Source organism: Colius striatus, chromosome 3, assembly GCF_028858725.1.
Source record: "Colius striatus isolate bColStr4 chromosome 3, bColStr4.1.hap1, whole genome shotgun sequence".
In the NCBI taxonomy this organism is placed as follows: domain Eukaryota; kingdom Metazoa; phylum Chordata; class Aves; order Coliiformes; family Coliidae; genus Colius; species Colius striatus.
In genome coordinates this window covers 9,335,712-9,361,108 of record NC_084761.1, presented here as the reverse complement: position 1 = coordinate 9,361,108, position 25,397 = coordinate 9,335,712, and the positions used below count along the sequence as shown (strand labels likewise).

Sequence of the window (25,397 nt, the reverse complement as noted above, 5' to 3'; positions counted from 1 at the left end):
AAAAAGAGGGGAGTAGTTAAACAATCAGCCTGTGTGTTTTGAAGGAGTGACAGAATGATTGATGTGAATACTTAAACCTGAGATTTTTCCCACCTATTTAGTACAAAAGTACTTCTGGCTTCCTGTTACCTATTGTAACAGAAAACTCACAACCTGCTACTTGAAAAATGCAGTGCCACACTCATTTGCCAGCCATCAGGCTCCAATATGCAACCTCCACCAAAGAGAAAGGCTGCAAGCTGGAGATCCAAGGGAGACTGGTGCACGCCTCACACACCCAGGTACAGCACACCTGCTGATACATCAGGGAAGGACGTGCCTGTTAACGTTTCTTCCAACTGAGGGCAGGGGAAGCTCGCACTTGACACTAACGGTGCGATAAAGCTGTGCAGTGCCACGCAGCAGGGCTGACACCGAGGGCACCGCTCTGAAGGGCTCTGTACCTCACAGACAGCAGGAGCCGAGTACATCTCTGAGCACCCATGCAGTCCAGCCCCAACAGTTCTATCACTCTGAATCAACAGCGAGCGTTAGTAAACCGTAGTCGCCTTTCAGGCATCCCGGGAGACTCTTCCTGCTCAGATCCCAGCGAGCTCCAGCCCGCTCCTCGCTGCCCGCGCCCACGGCCCTACCACCCGCCGCTGAAACTGCGGAGCCGCAGCGGCAGCCCCAGCCCGCGGAGACGCCCGCCCCGTCCCCATACCTGTGTGCCGGGAGAGGGCTGCCTGGCCCCTGCTTCCCGCCCAGGTGCCTCGCGTCCTCGGCGGGTGCCCCGGGAACCTGCACCGCGCCCCGGCGGCGGCTCCTCCCGGTGCCCCGGTCCCGCCTCTTGCCCTGATGCCGGCGGTGCCGCCGCTGTCGCCCGCCTCGTTTCGCCTCCCTCGGAATGGGCTGTGCACAGAACTGTACCCCCGGGAAGGGGGAGCTAAAGTCCTGCTCTTACAGCTCAAAGGGAAAGGAAATCAACAACATAAAAAGGTCCTTTTCCTGTTACCTGCTATAGAACATGTGCTTTGCTTTTGGCCTGAATCGCAATAACACCGAGGACAGAGATCAATGGTTTTCAGTCACAGTGTGTTACTCTTATCTCTGGTTTAATAATTTGTAGAGCTGAAATAAATCATGTTGCACTCAGATTTTTTTTCTTGGTATTACTTACTGGAAGGCTTATCTAAGGGTACAAAAAGTAGTTCATGCCAATACAATTACTAATTGGTGGCTCCTGGGTGGGGAATTTAACACCAGTCCTTCCCTGTACTCTGCAGAGACTGGAAAAGAACTTCCTTGTGTGACATACAGATGCTGATTTTGCCATTTTCCTCCTCTCCCTACATGTACTCCTTAAAGGCAAACATGGGCAAAACTATGGACTAGACAAGGCTACAGCTGAGTACCAAGCCCAAAAAGTGCTGGAGTGATGCCTCTTTCAGGAATTTCTGTCCCAAAACAGCTCAGCAGCGATGCCTTTGTTACTTCTATGACTCTGGAGCTGCGGGGTGTTGCCAGTTTGTTGCTGGGTTATCCCAGCCCACCCACCACACAACCACCACTGCCAGGTTGGTGCTCAGTGCCCTATCTGAAGGCTAATTGTGTCCTCTGAACAGAGGAACATCCTCAAATTGAATGTGGGACCCAACAGCTGCCATATGGATAGGCACAGGTGGAAAGGGAAACAAGATAAGGATAAGACTGGCTCTTCTGCCCCAAACCTATGCCCTGGCCATTGCTTTTTTCCTTTTTGTTAATACTGTACAGAATTAGAGAACCACCTTTTGTGTTAATATAGCTTGTTACACCATTTCAGCATATTTTCTCTCTCCCATGTCTTAAAACTTCCAGCCACTATTCCTAAGTAACTTCTCTGGTCAGCAAGATTAAAAATCAAACAAACAGAAAGCCACATCAGCCTTTGGGTTGAAGGCACTCTCACTAGCCAGTGGGGAATTGGTAACAAATCAATTTGCTCCATGTTCAGAAGCTGTGATGTTGTAATGGCTGAGGATCATTTTACCAAATGGCTTGTGCTTTTCCAGCTCCTGAACTGGGTAAAACACGTCTATCCTGTACTAGACTTATTCAACATGGATTTAAGTGACGTTTCCTAATACTACTTAAAGATTGTGTTTAGCCCAAAGCAACATTCCTGGAGTGACTGCAGAGAGCTGGTCTGCAGATCTCTTGTACTGATCCAGGAGCTGCCTGCATCCTGCACGGGTCACAGGGTAAAGCAGAGGGTTAGTCAAATACATGATCCTCTCACAATTAAAACACTCAGCACTTCTCTCAATGTTCAGAAGTTTTTGAGTTGTGGCATTATGAAGAGAAACTGTACAGAAGAAAAAGTGTCCTGGGAACATATGGTGTTACTAAATGTGACAGAAGTAGCTCCAGCATCACAGAAAACAGTACATGGTGCTGGTATCTGTGCTCAGCACAGACTGAAAGGTTTTGTTCAAATAATGCACAAGAGGAACCTACCACATTCCCTGTGTGTGACTGTCCAGCAGAATCGTCCATTCTATCTTTCTCAGCATGTCTGTCTTGTTTTCCCACCTGGGATTGCTGTGATCCATAAAAGTCATTGAAACAATTCCAAGTGTCAAAGGAAAAAATTTTCTCAACTGAAATAAAAAAGAGAGAATAGAGAATGTTCTCACAAAATTTCTGGGGAAGTCAATCTTGTTTCAATTCCTCCAATAATTATTGACATCTGTTCTCACAGGGTCATTAACCCAATACGTTTTTCAGCACACAGAGTTTCAGAAAGAGTTTAATTAATCAGCAAGTATATTACCTTTCTTCTTTGTATTCTTAAGAGGTGAGAAAAGGAATATAAATAAAAAGTGAAAATGGCACCCCAGATGACACCCCTAGGGAAGTCTTACACCATTGATTATTCCTGTTTAAGGCAGACCTGGCCCTGCTCTGTGTTCACAGCCAAACGTAAAGACAGCTCACGCTTGGTTGGCTTCAGGGGATGAATAAAAGTAGGTATTTAGGCTCTGGTGAGGCAATATCTGTTTGTATCTGACATATAAATTACACACTTAACATGAATACTGAACAATTTTTTTGAGATTATTTTTTCAGGAAAACTATCAGAGAATTTCAATCTCCAGCTCCTGAATTTTGAGGAACGGTCAACTAGAGGTTGTTCAAACAAAGCCCATAAAATGTTACACTCAACCAAGGAACCAAAATCACCTACATAAACAGGCTTCACTGCAGTGTCCATCTCTGTTACAAACAAGCACACCCTCAGGCTGAAACATAGCCTAGCTTCTTGGAAGGGCAACAGTCATGCAGCATCAGCCTTTGCTAAATGATTACACACCTATTTCCCAGCAATTCACCTTAAGATACACCTTTCTCCTCTACCAGTAATACCCCAACTTACCAAACACATAAATCAAAATTACTTTGAGAACTTACATTTTACGTGTTTTTATACAACCTGCTTATCTACATAGATTCTTACTGCTAATAAAGCAATTAGAGAATGACATATGTACCTGAGTTGGCAAAACACAACTGAGATAAGAAATGTTCTCGTTAATGTCTGATTCGGTGTCCTGAACCCTAATAGTGACCTGGTTTTAAAGGTACTGCAAAAAATGTATTAGGAATGTTCTGAATACTCTGGTTACCAACTTACCTGTAGAAGAATACAGCAAGAGACCCTAGAATTGTTGGGTTTTTTTTTTCCACATGTAATACTGTTGACACTGCTGGAGATTTCATATTCTTTGTTATCATACGTGGTGTTATTTTTACACAAAAGGCACGAATTATTCCAAGAAATAAGTCTCTCGGGGATGTTTACTACAACTTCACACAAAAACCACCCTGTCAGATGGAAATAGAGATCCAAGTACATACTGACTTTGTTTGCTCCAAGTTCATACTCAGTTTTCACATTCTAAAGTTGTGCTGTTCCCACTGCAGCCTGCGTCACTGCATCCAGTCGCTCAGAAGGAGGTTTGGAGTTTGGGCTCACAACCTAATGGGAGTTGACCAGATATAGGAACTTACACTACCAGTATGGTGATTTAATAGTAACAGAAGGCATCAAAACAAATCATGTTTCTAGACCAAGTATCTATAAGACATGTCCACAGCCAGAACACCCTGCCACCTTGCATGTAGTGTGCTCAGGCCTTGCCTCTTTCCAACAGAGAGGGTGGTCTGCTAGCAGCGTTAGCATCTTGTTGTGTATTTTCAAAGAAAGCCCTGGGAATAAAAAGCCTCTATGATAGCCCAAAATATGAGCCTCTTATTTTAAACCTACCAAGTTTAAGGACGCAAAGCGATCCCACGGAGAGGAGGGGGGCCAGGACTAACGACAGGGCGCTCAGTGCAGCAGGGCGCGGAACCAGCGCGCCTGGTTTTCCCGCCTCAGCCTCTCCCCTCACACCGGGTCCCGCAGGACCGTGAGCTCGAGAAGCCCCGCGCCGCCGGGGACGGGGAAGGGGAAGGCGCTGGGGCTGCTGCGGGTCCCGCGGCCCGGCCTGAGGAGGGAGCGCGGCCCCGGCCGCCGCACCGCCCGCGCCCGGCGGGGAGGTCGCTGCGGGCGCCCCCTGCGGGCCAGGCGCGCCGGGGAAGGTGGCCCGGCGGGGAGCCTCGCCCCCGCCCCGGCACTGCCGCAGCCCCCGCCCCACAACTCCGCCAGCCCCGGAACCGGCAGCACCGACGCGGGACCGCGGCTTCACCCGCGCAGACATGAGCGGGCTCGGGGCCGCCGCCGAGCCGCCGGGCTGGTGGCTGGGCAGCGGCAGCAGCGGTAAGGGCGCAGGGGAAGCAGGTACCGGGCGCCGCGGGGCGCAGACGGGGAGGCAGCCGCCGCCGGCGGGGCGGCAGGTGCCGGCGGCGGGGAGGGAAGGGAGCGGTGCTGTCCCCGCCTCGCCTCCTTCAGGGCTGCGGGGTCCCGGGGGGCGGCCGGCCGCGTGCCATGTTGCGGCGAGCCCCCCTCCGCAGCCCCTCCGTTTCCTCCCCGTCGCAGAGGTCTTTTTTCCCGAGGAGACGCGCGCCGCCGCACCTGGGGATTTCCTGCAGGAGCTGCCCAGCTACCAGTCGGCGCTGAGGCGCCGTCCCGCCGGCGGCACCCGCGAGCGGCGGGCGGCCCCGCAGGGCTCCACGGCGCGCCGCGGGGCCGCAGCCCGGGGGCTGGAGCAAGAGGGAGACGAGCTGGCTGCCCGCCCGGCGAGAGAATGCCCCGTGAGCATGGCGGAGAAGAGGAGATTAAGGTTGTTACACTTCTTTTTCCTTTTTTTTTCGTTTTAATTATCTTTTCCCGAATACAAGGGCGATGGAAGGCTGAAGCAGAAATGGGCAGCACGTAGTTTTGACTACAACTTTTGAAGTTGCTCAGGTTGCCGTGCCAAAATGCGGCAGACTCCCCGTGGAGCCTCCAGCGGCACGAGCATGGCTGGGTGCTCTCGGCTGGCATGAGGGGGACTAGCTGAGTGTGGGGAGGAATAGGTTGAGTCTGAAGAAATGAGTCAAAGCTGGGAATTACCTGCAGCACCCAAACGTGTTTCTCACTGGCTTCCTGTTTTGAGGGTTTTTTTGCCTCAGGGTTTTGTGCTGTTAAGGGTGACTGTGGGTTATCACCAACCCCTTTCCGCTATGCAAGCGCTTTGCTGAGTCTTCTCAGCAGTTCTTGAAAAAATAGGTTGTGCTCTCTGTCCGGTGTGGCTCAGTGTAGGTGGGAAGAGGCTTTCCAGGACGATTTCTTCTTTTTTTTCTTTTTCCTCTTCCTCTTTTTGAATTGCTCTTTGCTGTGAGCTGTAAGCAGTTCCTGCCCCTCCGGTGATAACCCCAGCAGGGAGGGGATTACAAAAAGCACGGTTTGTCCTGTTTGTATTTCACTGCTTGTTGTTTCAAGTCTTTCTGCTAGGCTGCAACCTCCTCTGAGGAGAGAAGATACAGTGTGTGTTTTTATGTTGTCCGGGAAAAGCTGCAGCTTTAAATCAGATACTTTGTGTTTATGAACCAGGACAGAGGTGAAAGTACAGTTAACGTCTGATGTTCCACAAGCAGCATGAGTTACTTGCAAAAGCACTTGGGAACAGGTTACAACTTGACTCTGGGGTCGTTTAGTCCTATAGCCTGTACCCAGGGAACAGCAGAAAATCTAGGTCATGGTAAACAAAAGTACTCAATACGTTGAGTTCTTATTTGAAGTTGGGGATGTAAAACTCTATTCTTCAAGAAAAAAAGAGCTGCAACCTTGTAGCCGTGGTGCCTGTTAGGAACGGAATTGGGATGGCCCAAGCTTGTTTACACGTTTTAGCCCTGAGAGATTCTGGTGGAGCTTCTTGGCACTTCTGCAGATTGGTGGTAATCTGTGTGTCTTGTGCAGCAGCTGCCAACACAAAATGCTTGATGTAAATGTCTTTCATGCTGAACACTCGGCTTTTGTAATGCAGATGGATATGCAGCCCACGCCTCTATTTAAAATGTGGACCAAACAGGGGCCAGATAGTTCTCCAGTGTAACTGTTTAAAACACTGCGTGCTGCAGCCCATAGTTTCCACCAACTGGAGTCTTTTGAGAGTAACTGTATTTGCATTTAAAGATGAGGTCATCTGCTGCCTGTGTGATTGTTGCATATAGGATTTGATTCGGCTTCCTGCCAAAACACTAACTTTATTTTCATCTGCGAAGGATACGGGAACTTTGTGAACTTGTAGCACACACAGCAGTGGTGTGGCAGTGAGTCACTTAGCGCTTAATAGGGTTGTGCACAAAGCCCTTGGAAATGAAAACCTTTGTCTTCCCCTCTAGCATGATGTCCTCATGGGTGCTTAGCTGCTACCCTCCTCCAGTGGAATCAGAGGCTGGAGCAGCATTTGCTACTTGCAAGTCAGTCTTCAAGCTATGTCTCGGGGAAGTTTTGTCCGGTTTTAAGGTTTCTTAAAAGAAAAAATGAAGCACAACCTCTGAGCCACTCAGAATTCTCCTTGATGCTGTCACTGACTATGCAAGCAATTTTTTAAATGCAAATGTATGCATACAGTATGAAAATCTATAAGAGGGAAGTGATTAAAACTTTCAGTTTGTGACATGTCCATGATGTTTGCTTGCAGATTATTATTAGACTAGTACACCTCCACAGGTGTGGACAAAGAAATAACATTGCACATGGATTGAGTTGTCACTTCCCAGTGAATTTTTCAAAATGCTACAAAGACTCAATAATTAAAAATGAAAATTTTAATAACGTTTGTTTTCCGTTCTGTACTGGAATGCGATGTGAAAGTTAAAATTACACAATTAAAGTGAAATATTTAACCCTCTTAACTCTCTATTCTAAAAGTTCTTTTTCCCCTACCAGTATATTTTGACGTTTCACACAGAATCACAGTTTCATTCTGGTTTTGAGAGCTGTGAATTTTCTACTAAGGAGGAATAATTTTAACAGCTGCGTTTATAACATTAAAAGAGCAAAGATAAACATTTTGGATTATTTTTTTAAGTGCCTCTTGGTAAAGAAGCTGTGGTTAGATGTTGTGAGAAAAGAATCTTCCTTTTCCAGCCATTTGTGAATATGAAATCATTAATGACAACTTCCCTGAGATCCCACTGGGAAGCTCAGCTACGTATTTTTTCTGTGATGTGCTATTGTCAATTGGCTATTTTTTTCTTCAAGACAGACAAGTGTTTTCTGTGACAGGACTTGCTATGTTTGAATTCATTTGATGTCTCTGTTACCAGGAGGAACAGATGGGGACAGGTAGTGCGTGTTACTCCAACTTTCAGCACCGCGCTGTCCCTCTGGAGGCTGCAAGCAGGCTCTGATGTACTAGGCCATGCTACACACAATGAAAACATACTTCTCGTGCTTAGTAACTGCCTTTCTTCATTCTTAGGGACTGCATTCAGACTGATATAAAATATCTATCTGGATGGAAACAGTGGAAAAGAACTAGCAGCAAATCATTGAAAAAAGTGCTCAGTGAAGTCAAGGAGTTGTCATCTTACCTGGAACTTTGGAGACATGATATTCACAGCATAGAAGGTATTTACTGTCTTATGTGTATTTTTCCTCATTCAATGTGCTTCTGTTATTGGTTGCTTCACATATGTGAGCTTAGGTTCAGACAGAACTATGTGTGTTTTCTTAGTTACCTACTTCCGTGGCTATTGCTGTTGTACAATTCATGATGGGGTAGAGAGAATTATAAAGAGGAAAATGATAAGAAGTCATATTTGCATTTAGGGTATATTGCTAAAGCCTGCATTAGTTACAACTAGCTTTAGTAATGTTTTGTCAGTTAATGTAATGGAAATCATAATCTGTTCACTCTGTACTCTCAGTGATTTTTATCACCTTAATTATTGGTCCATGTTTCTTTTAATCCTAGGGAAATTTGGTACTGGCATCCAGTCCTACTTCTCCTTCCTGCGTTTTCTGGTCCTGCTGAATTTTATCATTTTTATCCTGATGTTCAGTTTTATCACCCTTCCAAGCATCATTTCTGAATATGGAATATTCAACAGTAGCTTTGCTAAAGTTCAACCAAAGCACATAGGTAAACATCTTCTCTTTGTACTGCCTTTGTTTGTAAGATTCCCCCATTCCATCAGCTTCCTCTCAACCTCCCAGGAGAAGGAAATGCTTTTCGTATAAGAACTTGCCTTGTGGGAATTAACTTGATCTTGCAGTTTCATGTACATTAGCATTTGAGTGAATTCTCTTGCCTTTCTTTTGACAGAGCCTCACTGCACAGTTTATAAACCTACTGGTAATCAGGGACTTGTCTACTTCTATACTTACCTCAAAGACTTGCTCAGTGGCACTGTAAGTAAGCAGATTTTGTTAAGTTTCTGTGTCTCACATAACATGTAAAGTGTGAAACTATTTTGATTGGGGAATGAAGCTTTGATGGTTTGTTGTTTTTTGGGTTGTTTGTTTGTGGTTTTTTTTAATGAAAAGGCACATGCATTGGTGTGGTACAATGAGCTTTTTTCCTCTATCTGTGAGAAGGGGAGTTTTCAGACTGACTCGTACTGAGTGTCCCCAAGGGCTGGTTGGCCACGTGCTGCAGCCTGCGCCTCTCCTCCCCAGCTGCTAAACCTTACATATTCTGGAGCACGCTGCCTATTGTGCTCTCTGTGTAGGGTCTCAGTGTCCTTGTCATAGGGCTCTTTGATTGGAGAAGGGAAGGATTTAAGCACATGGTGTCTGCATTTGTTTGGTAGAGGCAATGGCAGTATTTAGAACTGTTGTAGCTTGCCGAGGGCCCTGATGCTAACTTCACATTTATAAAATTGCTTAATACCATCTTGGATTTAACTGGACAACTGCTGCTACTCTTGCAAATTCTATTTAAACTTTGTTTTCACAGGGGTTCCTTGAAGTGACAGAATTGTTTTATGGCTATTACACAATAGATGCTGCATGGCTCAGTACCCTGAGTTACAACTTGCCACTAGCATATCTGCTGGCTACATTTGCCTACCTTGCATTAAGTCTTCTCTGGATAATAAAAAGGTAAAGGTCTTGTTACAGTTTATGTACTGCTACCTATTGCACAGTTTACATTGTATTCTTGGTTGTAGGGGACATACTGCATTCTAGAACTGTGCAAACCAAGAGTCTTTTGCTTGAGGATGCAGTGCCACAGTAGCCTTTGTCTGTCTTGGGGAAACTGAGGCAGCAAAATAAAAGTAAAGGAATTTAAAGTATCGTTTTTTCATATGTACACATACATATCAATAAAAGATCCTCAACTATACAGTAGTACTTGTTGGAGGATTTTATTTTTTTTAATTTTTTGTTTGGTTTGGTTTTTTTCCATCTCAGTTTCTTGAGCCAGCTCTTTGCAGTGTCAGAGAAGTGCTGGGTGAGGTGTGAAGGCAGGGGCTGTGGCTAAGTGCAGAGGGAAGTAACCTGTGTCAGTCGTGGCTGACTGCTGCAAAACCTTACACTGAAAGCTTGAGAGACTTGCTGATATAAAGCAAATGTTTACTCATGGAGGGGGGTTGAGGAAATTTAGCCTTTGATGAAACAGGTTGCTTGAGGTGAGGTTTTTTTGTTTTGTTCATTGTGTGTAAAATATGTATTTTCATGAATGAATTGAAGTTGCATTTTTCTCTAGGTCTGTGGAAGGATTTAAGCACAACTTGGTGCATAATGAAGATCAATTTCAGAGCTACTGTAACAAAGTCTTTGCAGGCTGGGACTTCTGCATTACAGATCCAAATGCAGCACAGCTAAAACATCGCAGCTTGCAATATGAGCTCAAAGTGAGTAACTTTCGTTTTTCTATCATTGTGGTTTCATATAGATTAGATGGGTAAAAAAAGAGAAGTGTAGAGTTCTGCAGTTAATGGAATAAGAACAAAAAGAATTGAAGTAGTTGGTATAGGAGAAAGGGCAGCCCACATCCTCTTGCATCCTTTCTAGGTAGGTAGAATTGTGGTGGAGTGTGAGAAGGATTAACACTGAGCCTGAGGGCCCTTCCCCTGTCCACTGGGGACTGAAGCCAACCTGTTTGCCTTTTATCTGCCTCTTCCTAGCACTCCAGTCCCACTTCCTGTCTTAGTTTCTACTTGGTCCAACAGGAAAAGCGCTCTCAGCTGTGGGCAAAACCCCTGCACTGCCAGGAAGAAGTTTTGAGTGTATTGGCTTATAAGCCTGCAATGTGTTAGGCAGTAGTTTGGGGAGGAATACAATTCAGATGATTCTCTTCATACAAATTGAGAGCATTTTTGCAGTAAGAAGGTGCTGGAAGCTTTTTGCGTGCACTATGTGCATGTTTTTGACACACATGGACATACAAAATGCTGATGCAACTAGTACATTTCCCTAATTGTAAACCTCTTTGAAAAGAAAGTCTGAAAGACTTTTCTGGTGAATCAGTACTTTCTTTTTGTTGTCTGTATGCTGGAAGCAGAGATTTGTGTAGTGAAACAATTACCTTTGAAGAGAGACTTCCATTTCAAACCACAAAGCAGTAATTACAGATTTCATAAACTACAGTGAGATGCTTTCTACTCTGGTAGCAGAAATCATATAACCAGAGCCTCCTTCACTTACCACACTTCTTTTGCCTCTAGAACTCACACCTGAGGAAAAACTTGCCCGTTAATATCACTGTTTGATGGAAACAAGTCCCCAGAAAATACTGTGGATAATCTGTGGGTTTACCCAGGTTAAATTGCTTTCATGGGCATTAACTGTATTTCCACATCAGTTGAGTTGAAACATACCAAGTTTACTTGACAAGCTGCTCAAGACTGTACTTCTTTCTTTCTTTGTGCTATCCCTCAATTTTCCTTCACAAAGAATAGTATAAAGAAGCTGTAACCATAGCATTAAGGACTAGTTACTTATCTGCAGAAGTAGGGAGATGAGTGGGATGATTTACCCATTATCAGAGTTTAGTACCAAGTTATCAGAGCTCACAGCTATCTCACAACAGACAAGTTATTTCCTTATTTCCTCAAGGAAATAAATATAGTAGAGATGGAAGGATTATAAGACACTTGTCTTTGGCTGCAGGACCTTCAGCCTAAGGAAATTCAGCATACTGGGACTTCCACTCCTGCATGGCCACTTAGTTCAGTGTGTTTGGGCAGGCATTGGAGGGATCCTCCTGGAACAGGCTATGGATTTGTACATCCCAGAGGTAGAAGACGTGGCAACAAGTGTTTTATGCTGCACGAGAAAACTACACATCCTTTTTCTTTTGTTTGTAGACAGACTTGGAGGAAGAAAGACTGAAGCAAAAAATAGCTGAAAGGACAACAAAAGAAAAGCTACGTATCTACTCTCTGAGAATATTTATAAATATAATTGTCCTTGCAGTACTATCAGGATGTTTCTACTCTATTTATAGAGCAACTGTCTTCTCTCAGGAAAACTCCAATGTAAGTATCAGATGTGACATTAGGACAGATTCAATTGGGGCTGGTGATTACAGCAAGAGGAAATATTGTGAAAGAGTTAAGTATCTCAATATAGCACTTTTCTGATCCCTTGCATGAAAACACTTTCCTACAGGTCTAGAATGTCTTTAGCAGAGGACAGTAAAAAGGATCAAGAACATGTGCAAAAAAAAAACCCCAAGTGATCTCTCCCTTTGATACAGAGGCTCCAATGTCATCTACCTTAGAGCTAATACAATTGACAGGGAAAGCAGCCCTTGCTTCCCTTCCTATGTAATTGTTCTCACCTTGCCATGATCAGCTGGTACGAGTGCTTGTGTGTCTGGACAGTGAACGGGCTCAGGGCCAGGTCTGGCTAAAATAAACTTCATCCTGATCAGTTTCTTGACCCGGTTCACCGCTCAGCTGCAACAGCAAGGGAAAGGGAGAGTGAAGATTATGATCTATATTGCAGCTTGAGTTAATGCTGTGTGGGGAAACAGGAAGGCTTCAAACATGGAGTGTTTTGCTAAAGAAAAGGTTCTTGCATCAATAGTAGGAAGAATCAGGTTGGGTGGGCTTGTTCACCCCGGGGAGGACAAGCAGACAGGAAGAGCTGTTCAGAAGCAGAGCAAGAGCAGACACCAGTTTCGCAACAGTAATTGACTTCTCCATAGAACCTCGGGGTTGAATTAGTCTGACGTGAATTCAGACAGCATTTTTTTTCTCCTCTCTGTTCATTAGTGATGTGATAGGTACTGGCTGTGTATAGGGAAAGTTGTGCTTGTGGTGGACCTAACTCTTAATTTCTGTAAACTGCCAGAATTGCAGAAAGAGAAGCAGGAAACAGGGGTGAAAGAAGTATTTGTATCAGAGGTGGTGTTTGAAGGTGGAGAAAGAGGATAGCACTACACTGAACAACTCCAAAACCAGCCTCATGTGCTGTCAGCTTTGTGTATAAGAACTGATCTCTTGACCTTGCCTAAATGGTAGAGGAGCTTGTTAAGGTGTCAGGGAGGTCAGGGGAGCTGCTTGGCACCAGTGCAGATAACTTGAAAAGTGCCTGTGCTTTGGTGTTTGTATAAAAGCTGGTAGCCATAGTGCTGGATTAGGCAACATAGAGACAAGCCTTGGTGAGATGAGCCTTTTCAAACAGCAGCTTTGGGGAAGCACTGAAATACTCATACCTGAACATGGGGTGGGACTTACTGGTGAAGGGAGCTGGAGAGAGCAAGGTTATAGCAGCAAACTGCAGAGATAGATAGTAGTGGTCTGGCTTGGCCTTCCGAATATAGGTAGAGGATGAAGACAGGAAAAGATACTATCTGAGTTCTGGACAAGAGCGGCTGGTGGTAGCTGTAGAGAGCACAAGGTCAGGAAGATGTGCTTCTCTGATTATTATCTTTTTGTCTTCTCTTCTTGTACAGGACATCAATAATACAAACTTCCAGGCTAATCTCTTAGTGCAGTACTTGCCTTCCATAGTGATCACATTGGCCAACTTCATTGCTCCTCAGATCTTCTCATTTCTGATCACATTTGAAGATTATTCACCAGCCTTTGAAATCAGACTGACACTCTTGAGGTAAAGACTTTTTTTATTGTTTTTTTAGATGTTTCAACAACTTGTCCTTCACAGGTTGTAATTATTGTAAACATTGAATTATGAGGAAGCAGAAAGGTTAGGCTGTGCACCAGTGGGGCTGGGCACTGGGAGCCAAGCAAACATTGTTTGACTTATGTTTAGTTGGAAACGTTAATCGTAAATTTGGAAACCATCTCCTGTTTGGACGACAATACAGTGCAGTCATTTCAGTGTCCAAGTTTTTCTCTGTCCCATTTAGCTGTGTGATCTGGACATCTTCAACAACCTGAATAATAGTCTGTAGAGAAGTTGTGGCTGCAAAGCAGTTGATTTGCACTACTTAGCGTGCAGCAGTTCCTTGAATGAGCAAGTATGTGTGTATAGCAGTGACTGAAGCACAGCTTTGCTGAAGGCAAAAGTTAAAGTTTAGGGCTAAAAGATACTTTGATATGAGAACATGAAGAAACTGGCATTTGCCAGTTTAAGGCTGCCTGGGTTGATGTCTGCACACCCCTGTGCTTTGTATTTCTGATTTGGTTAAGGCCTGAAACCATGTGCTGCACACATAGAATTGTCACCTGGCTTCTCAAACTGTACTTGAGAGAACAGATACAGCTGAAATGACCAATAGGAACAACACTGAGAAAAGAAACAAGGGACTGTAGGCTCAAACAGGGAAGAAGAAAAGCAATTTAACTTGCTACTAAGGAAAAATGAACCCATTATCTATCTGGCCATTTCATTAAAGCTCTATATGAGCCTTTTGTGTTTCAGGTCTTCTTTGGAATCCTGTGCAAGTCAGGCCACGTGTTAGAATGGCTCATTTTTGGCAGGTTTGAAATTGGGTTTTGCCTTTCTTCCAGGTGTATCTTCGTGCGATTGGCCAGTATTGGTGTTCTCCTATTCTCACTGTGGAGTCAGATCTCTTACTGTGACACTGACAAGTGTAAGGCCTGTGGATACAACTACGAACTCTATCCTGTAAGCAGATTTATCTTGGTCTTTAATCATCTGAACTGTGAACAGAGATTTGTTTCCCATGAGACTTGCTCGTTTAGAGGTATTTGGAATCAGACCTGGGGTTGCTGTTCATGTTGTACCTGGTGCTGAGTCCTGCTGCTCAGTGCAAACCAGTCCAGTTCCTACTTACACCTTTTGCTTGTCTAAAACTCTGATTAGAATTAGTCCAGTGCAGATTATCCTTTAGCATAGAATTTCTGACTACAAAAGGATTGTTTGAGGTAGCTCTGTTTTGGAGACCATGGTGCTACTGCCAAGTGATCTTTCCTCAAAAGAAATCCAACCAACACACCAAACAAAACCCACCCAATCAATGAATCGCCCAGAAATCTTGGCATGGAAGTCCTGAAACACAAGTGTTATAGAAATGGGAGTTAATATGATGTGAACTTTATGGTGTTAACTGACTGAGACGTTTGTTGCTTTAGTGATTGACAGATTTATTTTTCACATGTTTTCGAGACTCCTAATCTTGTTTTTCCTGACTCGTTTTTGTAGTGCTGGGAAACTCAAGTTGGGCAGGAAATGTATAAACTGATGATATTTGACTTTATCATAATTATTGCTATGACCCTGTTTGTGGACTTTCCTAGGAAGTAAGTATCTCTGCTTTTTGAGCATGCTTTTACAAATGATATATGGAACACCTGTTTTTTTTCCCCTATTATTAATTCTCCATATTTCTAACCACATTACTAGTTTTAAAGTAAAACATAAATGTATTTCTAGTGGCTTAGTTACTTGTTTGCTATTCAGATGACTGTGTAGTTTTTGATATTTGATATTTTCTTCAGACATAGTTATGTTTTCTAATGCTTCTAGGATAACTATCTGTGTTCTAAATGTGTTAGAATTCAGCTAAGCTCTATAACTTCAGCTTAAAACTAATGATGTTCTTTGGGTTTAGGTTGTTAGTTACTCATTGCTCTTGCAAGCCAGTTCAGTGGTATGGTTTGCAGGAATTTGGAATTTCTGACAACGTCCTGGATATCATTTATGGGCAGACTATCTGCTGGATTGGAGCCTTCTTTTCACCACTTCTCCCTGCAATAGCAACTGTAAAATACTTCATCGTCTTTTACATTAAAAAGGTAACGAAGGTCATGTGGTGAACAAAATTTGAGCACATCTCTATGGTTGTTGTAATATAAATATGCAGTTGATCTAAAACAAACAAAAAAACCTTAAAAAGACCTAAGGATGTGGTGTGCTGGAAATGAGGTCATAGTATTCCATTTTCTGTAAGTTTTTTACTTTTAAGAGAAGTTAAAATTTTGCTTTTAAATCAAGCAAAGCAGCATTTTAGTAACTACCTCTTCAATGACGTGTGGGGTTTTGAATCATTTTTTTTATGTCATAAAACTGGTTTGAATCATTTTTTTGCAAAAGCCTACTTACTAGCAACACAGCTGAGAACTTGGACAAAATTTTGCCAAGCTGCTAAAAAATTTTGGAGCAAAACAAAAAATCAGAGCTAGGCTTGGATGTTCAAGGAATGATTTCTGCATATCAGAAGCTTTGCTCAGTGACCACACAGCTCTTTCTGTGCATCACATTCTTACTGATATTTCAGTTCTTGCAAGAGGGAATGTATCCAGTGAAGATGTGGCGGAAAAAAGCCTAAAGGCTGTGACATGGATCATACATCAAATGATTGTGACAGTTGACTGTGGAAGTGTATGAGACCCTCTGGATCACATTCTTGTTCAAAATACGAAATGTTGACTTACAGCAGAATGTAAAGCATTCTTGTCTTAGCCCTTTTCAGTCCTTGTTCCTCAAAGGAAGTATGGTTATGTGGTAACTGGCAGCATGTTTGAGAATGGGAAATTCAGTTGGTGGGGAAAATATACTTGGATGTATGTACATCTATGTACTGGTAACACTCTTGCTCACATTCCCTCATCAGGTCAGCTTGATGCACACACGTAAACCTGCAGCAAGGCCTATTAGAGCATCGAGTTCCAATTTTTTCTTCTTGGTGGTGCTGTTGATTGGGCTTGTCTTGGCCTTTATCCCTTTGGGAATCAGCATAGCACAGTAAGTGACAAGTTAACTGCTGTGAAGTTGGCATTTGTTCTAAGGCTGTGAGTTCCCTAAAAAGACACACAACTTGGGAACGATATGTTGGAATCAAATATTTAGCTTATAATAAATCAAATTATAAGTTAGTTCATATCAACAGAAATTACAATTTTAAGAACAAAGAACAATTTGACCCCATTGGCAAAGTGGTGCTGGGCTTATGTTGGATTATTTTATCTGTACATTTTGGTGTAGCATCTTCTTTCTGTTCTGCTTATTTGACAGTATCCCCTCCTCCAAGGCGTGTGGACCATTCAGGAGTTTTAACACTTCATGGGCGGTTGTTCCAGCTACAGTACTTGGGTTTCCAACAGGTCTGCAGCAGGTTCTTAACAGCATAGCATCAGAAGCCTTTGCAGTACCTTTTTTTATGGTGATTTGGTGAGTACCATGCAGATCTGATTCAGTCATGCAGCAGCACGGTTCATTTCTTTCCTTACTGAACTGATACCAAACAACTGTTGGACTAGATTTTTCCATCTGCAGTCAAAAGCATCAAAGCTTCTACTAATCCTCAGCTCTTATTGTCTTTGCTCATGTGTTCACACTCATTAGCTTTATTGCTTCCTCTTCCGTGTCCCATATCCAACGTTTGTCTTTCTCAAAAATGTTAACTGTAAATCATCCTGCAAATTAGTAAGCTCTGTGATCACAAATCCTATCCTCAAACCTTGATTTAAAGAAAAACCCCAAGAACAAATAAAAGCCTCAAACCAATCATTCTGTTAGAGAAAAATCAAGAGAGAATCATAGAATTTTTAAGGTTGGAGATCACCTGAAGAGATCATCTAATTCCATACCGGGTCAAGTACAGCAGGTGCTGAGGAACCATGTCCAGTTAAGTTTTGAGTATCTCCAAAGATAGAGGCTCTACAAGCTCTTTGGTCAACATGTTACAGTATTTTTGATCACTCCTACATTAAAAGTGTTGTGGTGGTTTTTTTTCTTATGATGAAATGGAGTTTATTGCTTTTCAGTTTAATTGAATGATTTTCACATCTTGGAGCTTTGCTGCCTGATACTTTCTACAACCTCTGCTCTTGAGAAACCATACAGTCATTTCAGACTCCCCATTCCCCCCAGCCCTCTCTTCCATTTATGTGTTCTGAACTGATGTAATATATGCTAACTAACGTGATGCTAACATAGAATGTTGGTTTTTTGTTTGCAGCCTCGTTATGTTCTATTTTATTGCCTTGGCTGGAGCACACAAACGAGTGGTTGAGCAGCTGAGGGAACAACTGGTTATGGTAAGATTTGACTCACTTCTCTGTACCCCTGAAGTTTTCTTTGTGTCAGGAATCAGGCATGCAAAAGAACAACAGTTTTCATATTCTTCTGGATACTTGGTGTTTGCACAGGCAGAGAAGAATGTTTTACAAATTACAGAGAAAAAATAACTGAAGCACTATAGTATTTCTCAGTTTAGTTTTCTTAGGTGTCAGCTGCAATCACATGCATGAGATGTGCCTCTGAGAAGCAATGTTCCTCTTCTTCATCTATTGTCTTGTTTAAATCCACCTATCTTGATGTTGGTTTTTGGTTTTTTTTCTGTCAAGTAAGAACCTGAATCTTGGGCTTCCTGTCCTCTCCACCATCTTGCACAACACTCACCTCTATTTCCTTCTTCACTCTCACAAACAGGCACCCAACTTCCTACTCTTCATGCCTCTGTTTCTACTGCATCATATCTGGTCTTATTCCTGAGTGCAGGTCCCAGCACCGCTTGCCACAGGTTCTCAAAGTGAAGCAAGTCACCACTAACTAGTCCTCTGGAGAACATTGCAAGTGCAGACATGCTGTTTTGTGGCCATCAAAAGCTGCTGCAGTGTTTGACAGCTACTGTGGTTAACTAGCTGTAGTAAAAATTTAGCCTCATTAGTAAGATTTCTCCCTTTCTTAGGAAATAGCCTGTTCCTTGGCATGTGCTCCTTTTAGATATGGCATTTAACAACCTATCCTTAGGAAAACAGTGCTGGGAAATGATTTTTTTGAAGACTAAGGATTTTAAGGTGCAAAAGCCTTACAGTGTTTTTAAGGATTCCTAAATCAGGGATTCTGAAAATCCTTGTGTGCTTTTTATTTGTTTGTTCATTGTTGTGAGGCTTCTTGAAAGTATGGGTTTAAGTTTTTAGGGGTGTCACATGAGATAAATGAAGTCAGGACTATTGAAAACTGGAAGCCACTGATTAGTGTACAATGTGCTGAGCACATGTGTTTCTTTCTAATGAAGAAGTGAGCTGCTTGTAGATAACATGTACTACTTTTATCCATCTGGAGCATACTCCTACTTCTGTCTTTCCAGGAGAGTCGTGACAAGCTGTTCCTTATCAGAAAGATAACAGAAGCTCAGAGGCATCCTTGAAAACCACAAAAAGACGGAAGAACTTGACTTCCTGAAACTCCCAGAACCACTAGATAAGTCTGCACACCTAAAAACGGAGCAGCTGACTGGCCTGGCACTGTGGTCCATGTAACAGACACTTACAATCTTATCTTGGTTATGCTAACGGACCTTAAAGTTACCAAGACTGGAAATTTAGCTTATTTATAGTTGTTAGATCTATCAAAAAACAAATCTATAGTAGGACACTTTATTGCTGCTACAATTTCAGGGTTGTTGGGGTTTAAGTCCCTATTTTTTCAGGGGTTTTGTGTAAAGTGTGATCGGAACTGAAACTCTGCAAAGTTTGTACTGTTTTTACAAATTGTGCTTTAAGACTTGGGAGGGAAGGCAAAGGTGTGATTTTAGTTGTTTCCAACTCCCTTTTCTTTCAAAACCAAAGCAAAAGAGAAATGTATGTCCATATTTTAAAATAGTGCCTAAGAGAAGAAAATAGGGCATGGCTTTGAAATCCGTTTTCTAAATGGTTTTAGCCAAGAGACTTTGGTATTTATTTTGCTGTGAAACAGCAAGTGCAGTCGAACACTGCATAACTTCCCAAAGTGGTTCAGAGAAAACAAGCTAATGGAAGAGCTCTGAATAAACACTGGGAGTAGGAGAAGACCATCAGTCACATCACGGAGTCATTGTACGTCCGTGGCACTGACAGCTATGGCTCGGGTACCAGCCTCACGACTGTGGAGTGGCCTTTTTAAAAAGCATTTGTATTTTTAATTACATATATTGAGGCATTATTATTTGTTGTAGTGTTGTACAAATGTCTTGAACTACTGTTCTGTTTGAAAAATGTGAATATTTGAGAATTAAGTTATAGTTTGGAAATCTAGCATTCAGAAGCTTGTCAGTACGCTTTAAATTCTTGTTTCTTCTCAAGTGCAACGACGGTGTGACTGGGAGGGAACAGTATTTTTAAGTAGACTACTAAGTGTTTACTTGAACATTGTGCTTCAGGATTTTCTGTACAGAAGTGCGTTTAGTACTTGAAACGTGCCGGTAGCGCACCGTTAGGCGGCGAGAGGCTACACATAAAACTGAGCCATGTTTTGGAGTGTTGCCTTGCCTTCATTTTAAATGAATTAACACTCAATAAGGGATTTTTTTAAGGGAGGAAGAAGCGTGCAGTGCCTCAGCCGGGGCTGCGCCCGCCTCCCTCAGCCCCGCGGCCGCCTCCCTCAGCCCCGCGGCCGCCTCCCTCAGCCCCGCGGCCGCCGCCCTCAGCCCCGCCCCCGCCGCCCTCAGCCCCGCCCCCGCCGCCCTCAGCCCCGCCCCCGCCGCCCTCAGCCCCGCGCCCGCCGCCCTCAGCCCCGCGGCCGCCTCCCTCAGCCCCGCGGCCGCCTCCCTCAGCCCCGCCCCCGCCGCCCTCAGCCCCGCGCCCGCCTCCCTCAGCCCCGCGCCCGCCGCCCTCAGTTTTCCCGCCGCCGGCCTCTCGCCTCCGCTCCACGCGGGGCGCCCGCGCGCCGCAGCGCCGTTCCTATGGCAGCCGCGGGACGCCGGCTCTGACTGACAGCGCCGGGAGCCAATGGCAGTGGCGGGGTGACGTCGGCAGCCAATGGGCACAGCGGGGTGGCGCCAGGAGGCGGGCGCGGTGGCGGCCCGCGGTGATGACGAGCCGGCCGTGCGCCGTGGCGAAGGAGGCGCCGGGGTCAGCGAGATGGAAGTGGCCGCCGCGGCTCGGGCCGCGCGGCGCTCGCTGGGGCCGGCCCGGGCCCTGCGCTGCGGGCCGGGTAGGGGCCCGGGCCGGCTCCCGCGCCTGCCCACCCCTCACCTGGCGAGGCGCCGCCTAGGCCCCTCTTGCACCGCCTGGGGCCGCCCGAGGCCACCTGGGCCCGCGGGGAGCGGCGCCCGCCCGCCCGCCTCGGCCCGGGGCTGCGCGGCGGCGGAGCTCGCGTCACCTTTGTCTCTCCGGCAGGTCTCCGGGGGAGATGGCCCTTGTCCGCCGGAGGGGCTTCTCTCAGGCTTTGCAGCACGCGGGCCACTCTGGAGGGCATCAACAAGCCCCTCGTAGACCGCATCATCCGGGTGGACCATGCGGGGGAGTACGGCGCAAACCGCATCTATGCGGGGCAGATGGCTGTCCTGGGTAGATCGAGCGTGGGACCCATTATCCAGGTGAGTGGGCCTTAAAGCGATCGCTGCTGGTGAATTTGGACTTGGTTAACGTTGGGGGTGTGAAAATGAAAGATCATAGCTTGCATAGGAGTCCTGTGTCAAGTTCTGGTCTCCTCAGCTCAAGAGGGACAGAGAACTTCTGGAAAGAGTCCAGCACAGGGCCACCGAGATGGTCAGGGGACTGGAACATCTTTCATACGAGGAAAGGCTGCAGGAACTGGAGCTGTTTAGTCTGGAGAAGAGAAGTTTGAGTGGGAAACTCATTAGTATTGACAAATACTTAAATGGTGGGTGTCAGGAGGTTGGGACATCCCTTTTTTCGATGGTGTCTAGTAATAGGACAAGGGGTAATGGGATGAAGCTGGAACACAAAAAGTTCCATTTAAACATAAGGAAAAACTATTTCACTGTTCAGGTGAGGGATCCCTGGCACAGGCTGCCCAGAGGGGTTGTGGAGTCTCCTTCCTTGGAGGTCTTCAAGACCCGACTGGACATGTTCCTATGTGACCTGATCTAGGTGAACCTGCTTGTGCAGGGGATTTGGACTGGATGATCTCTAAAGGTCCCTTCCAACCCCTACCATTCTGTGATTCTATAAAGTCAACGGTCCGTCTTTTTCTAAACGCTTTCAAACGTGGGGTTGTGAAGAGTGGTGGGATTACTTGGTAAGCAAGTTACCACTGCTTCAGTTACTGTAGTGTTGTCATAAAGACTTATTTTGCAACTGTTTTTATAACTGTCCTCATCTGCCCTTCACTGTTTCCTCTTTGTGAGTAGTGTTACTTCTGTAAAGAAAGTGTGAGTGGCCTGAACTGTTTTGTTTCTCTTTGTATTTGTTAGTTTTATTGGATGTGTTTAACTTCTCTGGTCTAATACTTCACTGTGATCTGGCTCTCTTGCAGCAAATGTGGAATCAAGAAAAAGACCACTTGAAAAAGTTCAGTGACCTAATGGTGTCATACAGAGTTCGACCTACTGTTTTATTGCCTTTTTGGAATGTAGCAGGCTTTGTTTTAGGTGAGTTTGTGTTATTGCTGTTATTTATGACATCTTCAAATGTGTGAATTATTTGTATTGCTTCAGATTTCATTGTCTGCATGTGTTTGGTACTACTGTCACAGGGGCTGGAAGTGCTTTACTGGGAAAGAAAGGTGCGATGGCTTGCACAGTGGCAGTGGAAGAGAGTATTTCAGATCACTACAATAGCCAGATCCGAAGTCTTATGGAAGACGATCCAGAAAAGTACAAAGAACTGTTGCAGGTATTTAATTATGACTTAAATTAATTTCTTAAAGTACTTTTTATCTAATGGAACTTTAGTCTCTTAACACATGCCCATAGAATTTACAGTAGATCTCTCTTTGTTCTGTCACTTAGAATGCTGATGGCAGCAGAAACTTTTAACTTAAAAGGCTGTTCAGCATTTCCCTTTTGATTGGGCAAGCTATGCTTTCATTTTCGTCGCTTTTAGCTGAAAGGAAGGGTTTAGAGGACAAACAAAAGGAGAAAATACGACTGTGTGGTAATGTTTTGCTGATACTGGATATGATTATATAGTTCTAGTCTTGAATACCAGTCAGAGCATGTAAGGAGCTAGTGTTTGTTAGCTCTGCAAGAAAATTATTTCCCAAGTGTTTTGGCATCAAATTGGGACACATTACTGTAGGGTGCTTGTCAGAGACTGCCTTGTTTCTACATGCACACTGAGCCTGTTTCTGCTCTCTTTGGTGGGAGCTTGCTTAAAGGTCTACATCTTCATTTCCATCTCTGCTTACTGTCAGTGTGTTTAGTTGTTCTTGGTTTAACATGCACCCAAGTCTGGTTACTCCAAAAGTGACTTCTTGTTGCAGAAATAGTATTTGAAGTAAACCAAGTTGTGCTAACATGTGCACGAGAGAAATATTACCTCTGAAAATAAAGACTGTAGACTGAGAGGGCACAAAATAAAGAGAAAAAGCTAAGCAGCAAGGTTATTCACAGTGTCACTAAGAGGAGGACTAGTACTGAAGCTCTGGGCCTTGTGTTGAGCAATCCTAATTACCTACAGGCTCCTCAAAACAAAAATTTTGTCCCAGTGAAAAATTAGAAGAGAAAGTAGTGTTTTTTAGAGTATGCTAGAATGGACAAAAGCCTTGTTGGCTTACAGGGAAACACCCTTACTGGCATCTGGCAAGGTAGAGACCTTAATTTAATTACTGACGTTGTCAGGATAATTTGTATATGTGAAAGTAACTAGTGTTACACGTTCCCAGGACTATAGATGTTCTTGAAACATTGGCAAACACAGCCATATGTTGAACAGCAGCTTGGTTTCTAAGCACTTCCTTTGGAGAATGTTAAAATAACCTTCAGTTTAGAGAACGCTGTAAAGAATTCCCTTCTTGCTGTATTGGATATTTATGTCTTTGAGGAGCTTTTGAGAGAGCTGGGCCTCAGATGCCTGTCCTCGTGCATGCAGTGGTGAATAGCATGTAGTTTTGATTTCTCTGCCAAGTGGATTTACTGATGAGCTGCTGTTTTGAAAGGTGATAAAACAATTCCGGGATGATGAGCGGGAGCACCATGACATTGGGCTCGAGCACGATGCGGAAGCGGTAAGTACCGCCCAAACGAATCAGCACTGTTAGTGAGCACTGGGAGCTGATGTTCTCATCTTCCTTCTCCAGCCACTGAGATGTAGTTCTTTATTTGAAAGACAGAAAAACAAAGTGCTTGATATTCTTTCCCAAAGTTAGATGTAAGAAAACACTGCACATGTTGTAGCTTTCATTTTTCTGCAACAGCAATGACTCTGTTGGAGCTCATGTCAAGTGTGTTTTGTGACTCTGTTTTCCTGGGAGGTGTCCTCTGCACAGTTTTAAAGTTCATTTTAGGTTTAGGTTAAATGTTTTTGATGACAAGGCTAATAAGTGCTGTCCATGCAGCTGGGAACTTGAGGCATCATCTTGGTAGACGAACACAACCATATTAGGAAGTGGGAATACTGAATAAATTCCGTGCCACTTTGAATACTGTGATTTTTTTTCTCTCCCTTGATTCTCTTGACTTGCATTTGTGAAGAAATGGAAACGTTCTGCAAAGTTGATTTGGTTTAAATTTAATTTTCTCTAAAGTAGATTAGACTACAAATACAGGTGGGTTCTGGTGTCTTGTTTTTTGATGTGTTTTGATTTGTTTAGTTTGGTTTTTTAGGTAATGCTTAGTATGCCCTACCACCATCTGCTTCAAAAAAGACACCCCACTATATGTATTTAATCTTTTATTCTTTCTTTTCCAGGCACCAGCTTATTCAGTTTTGAAGACAGCTATACAACTTGGATGCAAAGCTGCAATATTTTTATCGGAAAGAATTTAGTGACATTTTCCATAATGTTTGTGGTAATAAACTGACACAAAAGTGTATGGGAATTGCAGAAGAATAATAGCTTGGTTTTATGCAGTCTTTTAAGATTTTTCTTCACTAATCATCTGGTTCAGCCACTCTTTGTCACATTGAGTACCTGTTCAAAAAGTCTCTCTGTTATAGTCAGTTGAGCTAAATGTGATTAAAGGTGGCAGCACTGAGTCTGTATGAAATAAAACTCCTTATTCAGAGTCTGTTCACAAGGTGGCAGCAAAATCTGTTTGTATATACATGACATATATATAAAAATATATATACATACACACACATAGAAATGATAAATACATTCTCTGTTGTCTTGAAGTTTATATGTGCTTGAGATAAGCTGGAGCTCATAAGCTTGTTTTGAAATGGTTAATACCACCTAAACAGGACATTTTTGAGTTCTACTTTCAGGGTAAGTAAATGAAGTACTGGTAAGTATTTCTTTTCAGACTGTCGTGAGTAAAGCTTGGTATTATAAGATTTTCATTTGGAGACTTGTTTGTGGGGTTTTTTTGTTTTTCTCAGTATCAGTTGAGGCCTCATCTGGAGTCCTGTGTCCAGTTCTGGGCTCCTCGGCTCAAGAGGAACAGAGAACTTCTGGAAAGAGTCCAGCACAGGGCCACCAAGATGATCAAGGGACTGGAGCATCTTTCATACGAGGAAAGGCTGCGGGAACTGGGGCTGTTTAGTCTGGAGGAGACTGAGGGGGGATCTTATTAGTATTTACAAATATCTAAATGGTGGGTGTCAGGAGGTTGTAGCAGCACTTTTTTCTGTTGTATATAGTAATAGGACAAGGGGTAATGGGATGAAGCTGGAACACAAAAAGTTCCATTTAAACATAAGGAAAAACTATTTCACTGTTGAGGTGATGGAGCCCTGGCACAGGCTGCCCAGGGAGGGTGTGGAGTCTCCTATGGAGGTTTTCAAGA

The 25,397-nt window shown here is 44.0% G+C and overlaps 3 protein-coding genes across 10 annotated transcripts in view; 2 read left to right on the top strand and 1 right to left on the bottom strand.

The window, feature by feature from the left end:
* Positions 1-5,110, bottom strand: part of TMC5 (transmembrane channel like 5) — a 37,528-nt gene extending 32,418 nt beyond the window's left edge. For 6 of the 8 annotated variants that reach the window (XM_061992019.1, XM_061992017.1, XM_061992020.1 and 3 more), the window contains exons 1-3: positions 5,036-5,110; positions 2,479-2,621; positions 704-903 (exon numbers count right to left, since the gene is read on the bottom strand). The gene's annotated coding sequence lies outside the window, so the exon portion shown is untranslated. Of the gene's footprint in view, positions 1-703; positions 904-2,478; positions 2,622-4,288; positions 4,368-5,035 lie in introns of those variants that run through there. The other 2 variants (XM_061992014.1, XM_061992016.1) reach the window with 2 other exon arrangements.
* TMC7 (transmembrane channel like 7) lies at positions 4,612-20,011 on the top strand. Its single transcript, XM_010200666.2, has 15 exons — positions 4,612-5,243; positions 7,872-8,020; positions 8,367-8,534; positions 8,718-8,803; positions 9,351-9,496; positions 10,104-10,251; positions 11,707-11,877; positions 13,302-13,459; positions 14,323-14,440; positions 14,978-15,075; positions 15,387-15,570; positions 16,389-16,519; positions 16,790-16,945; positions 17,736-17,814; positions 18,870-20,011. Exons 1-15 carry the CDS (start codon positions 4,720-4,722, stop codon positions 18,927-18,929), a joined length of 2,376 nt encoding a protein of 791 aa, XP_010198968.2. The 5' UTR covers positions 4,612-4,719; the 3' UTR covers positions 18,930-20,011.
* A 590-nt stretch (positions 20,012-20,601) lies between these two features.
* Positions 20,602-24,683, top strand: COQ7 (coenzyme Q7, hydroxylase). The gene is made up of 6 exons (XM_061993085.1): positions 20,602-20,692; positions 20,878-21,077; positions 21,980-22,094; positions 22,199-22,338; positions 23,603-23,671; positions 24,355-24,683. The coding sequence occupies exons 1-6, from the start codon at positions 20,620-20,622 to the stop codon at positions 24,430-24,432; spliced, it is 675 nt and encodes a 224-aa protein (XP_061849069.1). The 5' UTR covers positions 20,602-20,619; the 3' UTR covers positions 24,433-24,683.
* Positions 24,684-25,397: the final 714 nt, after the last annotated feature.

Bases quoted from the DNA above. Each gene is read 5' to 3' on its own strand.
- TMC7 (XM_010200666.2), top strand. From the start codon at position 4,720: ATGAGCGGGCTCGGGGCCGCCGCCGAGCCGCCGGGCTGGTGGCTGGGC. The intron at 8,804-9,350 runs GTAAGTAAGCAG...TTGTTTTCACAG, and splicing joins AAGACTTGCTCAGTGGCACT to GGGTTCCTTGAAGTGACAGA. The intron at 16,520-16,789 runs GTAAGTGACAAG...CTTATTTGACAG, and splicing joins TTGGGAATCAGCATAGCACA to TATCCCCTCCTCCAAGGCGT.
- COQ7 (XM_061993085.1), top strand. From the start codon at position 20,620: ATGGAAGTGGCCGCCGCGGCTCGGGCCGCGCGGCGCTCGCTGGGGCCG. The intron at 21,078-21,979 runs GTGAGTGGGCCT...GCTCTCTTGCAG, and splicing joins GCGTGGGACCCATTATCCAG to CAAATGTGGAATCAAGAAAA. The intron at 23,672-24,354 runs GTAAGTACCGCC...TTTCTTTTCCAG, and splicing joins TCGAGCACGATGCGGAAGCG to GCACCAGCTTATTCAGTTTT.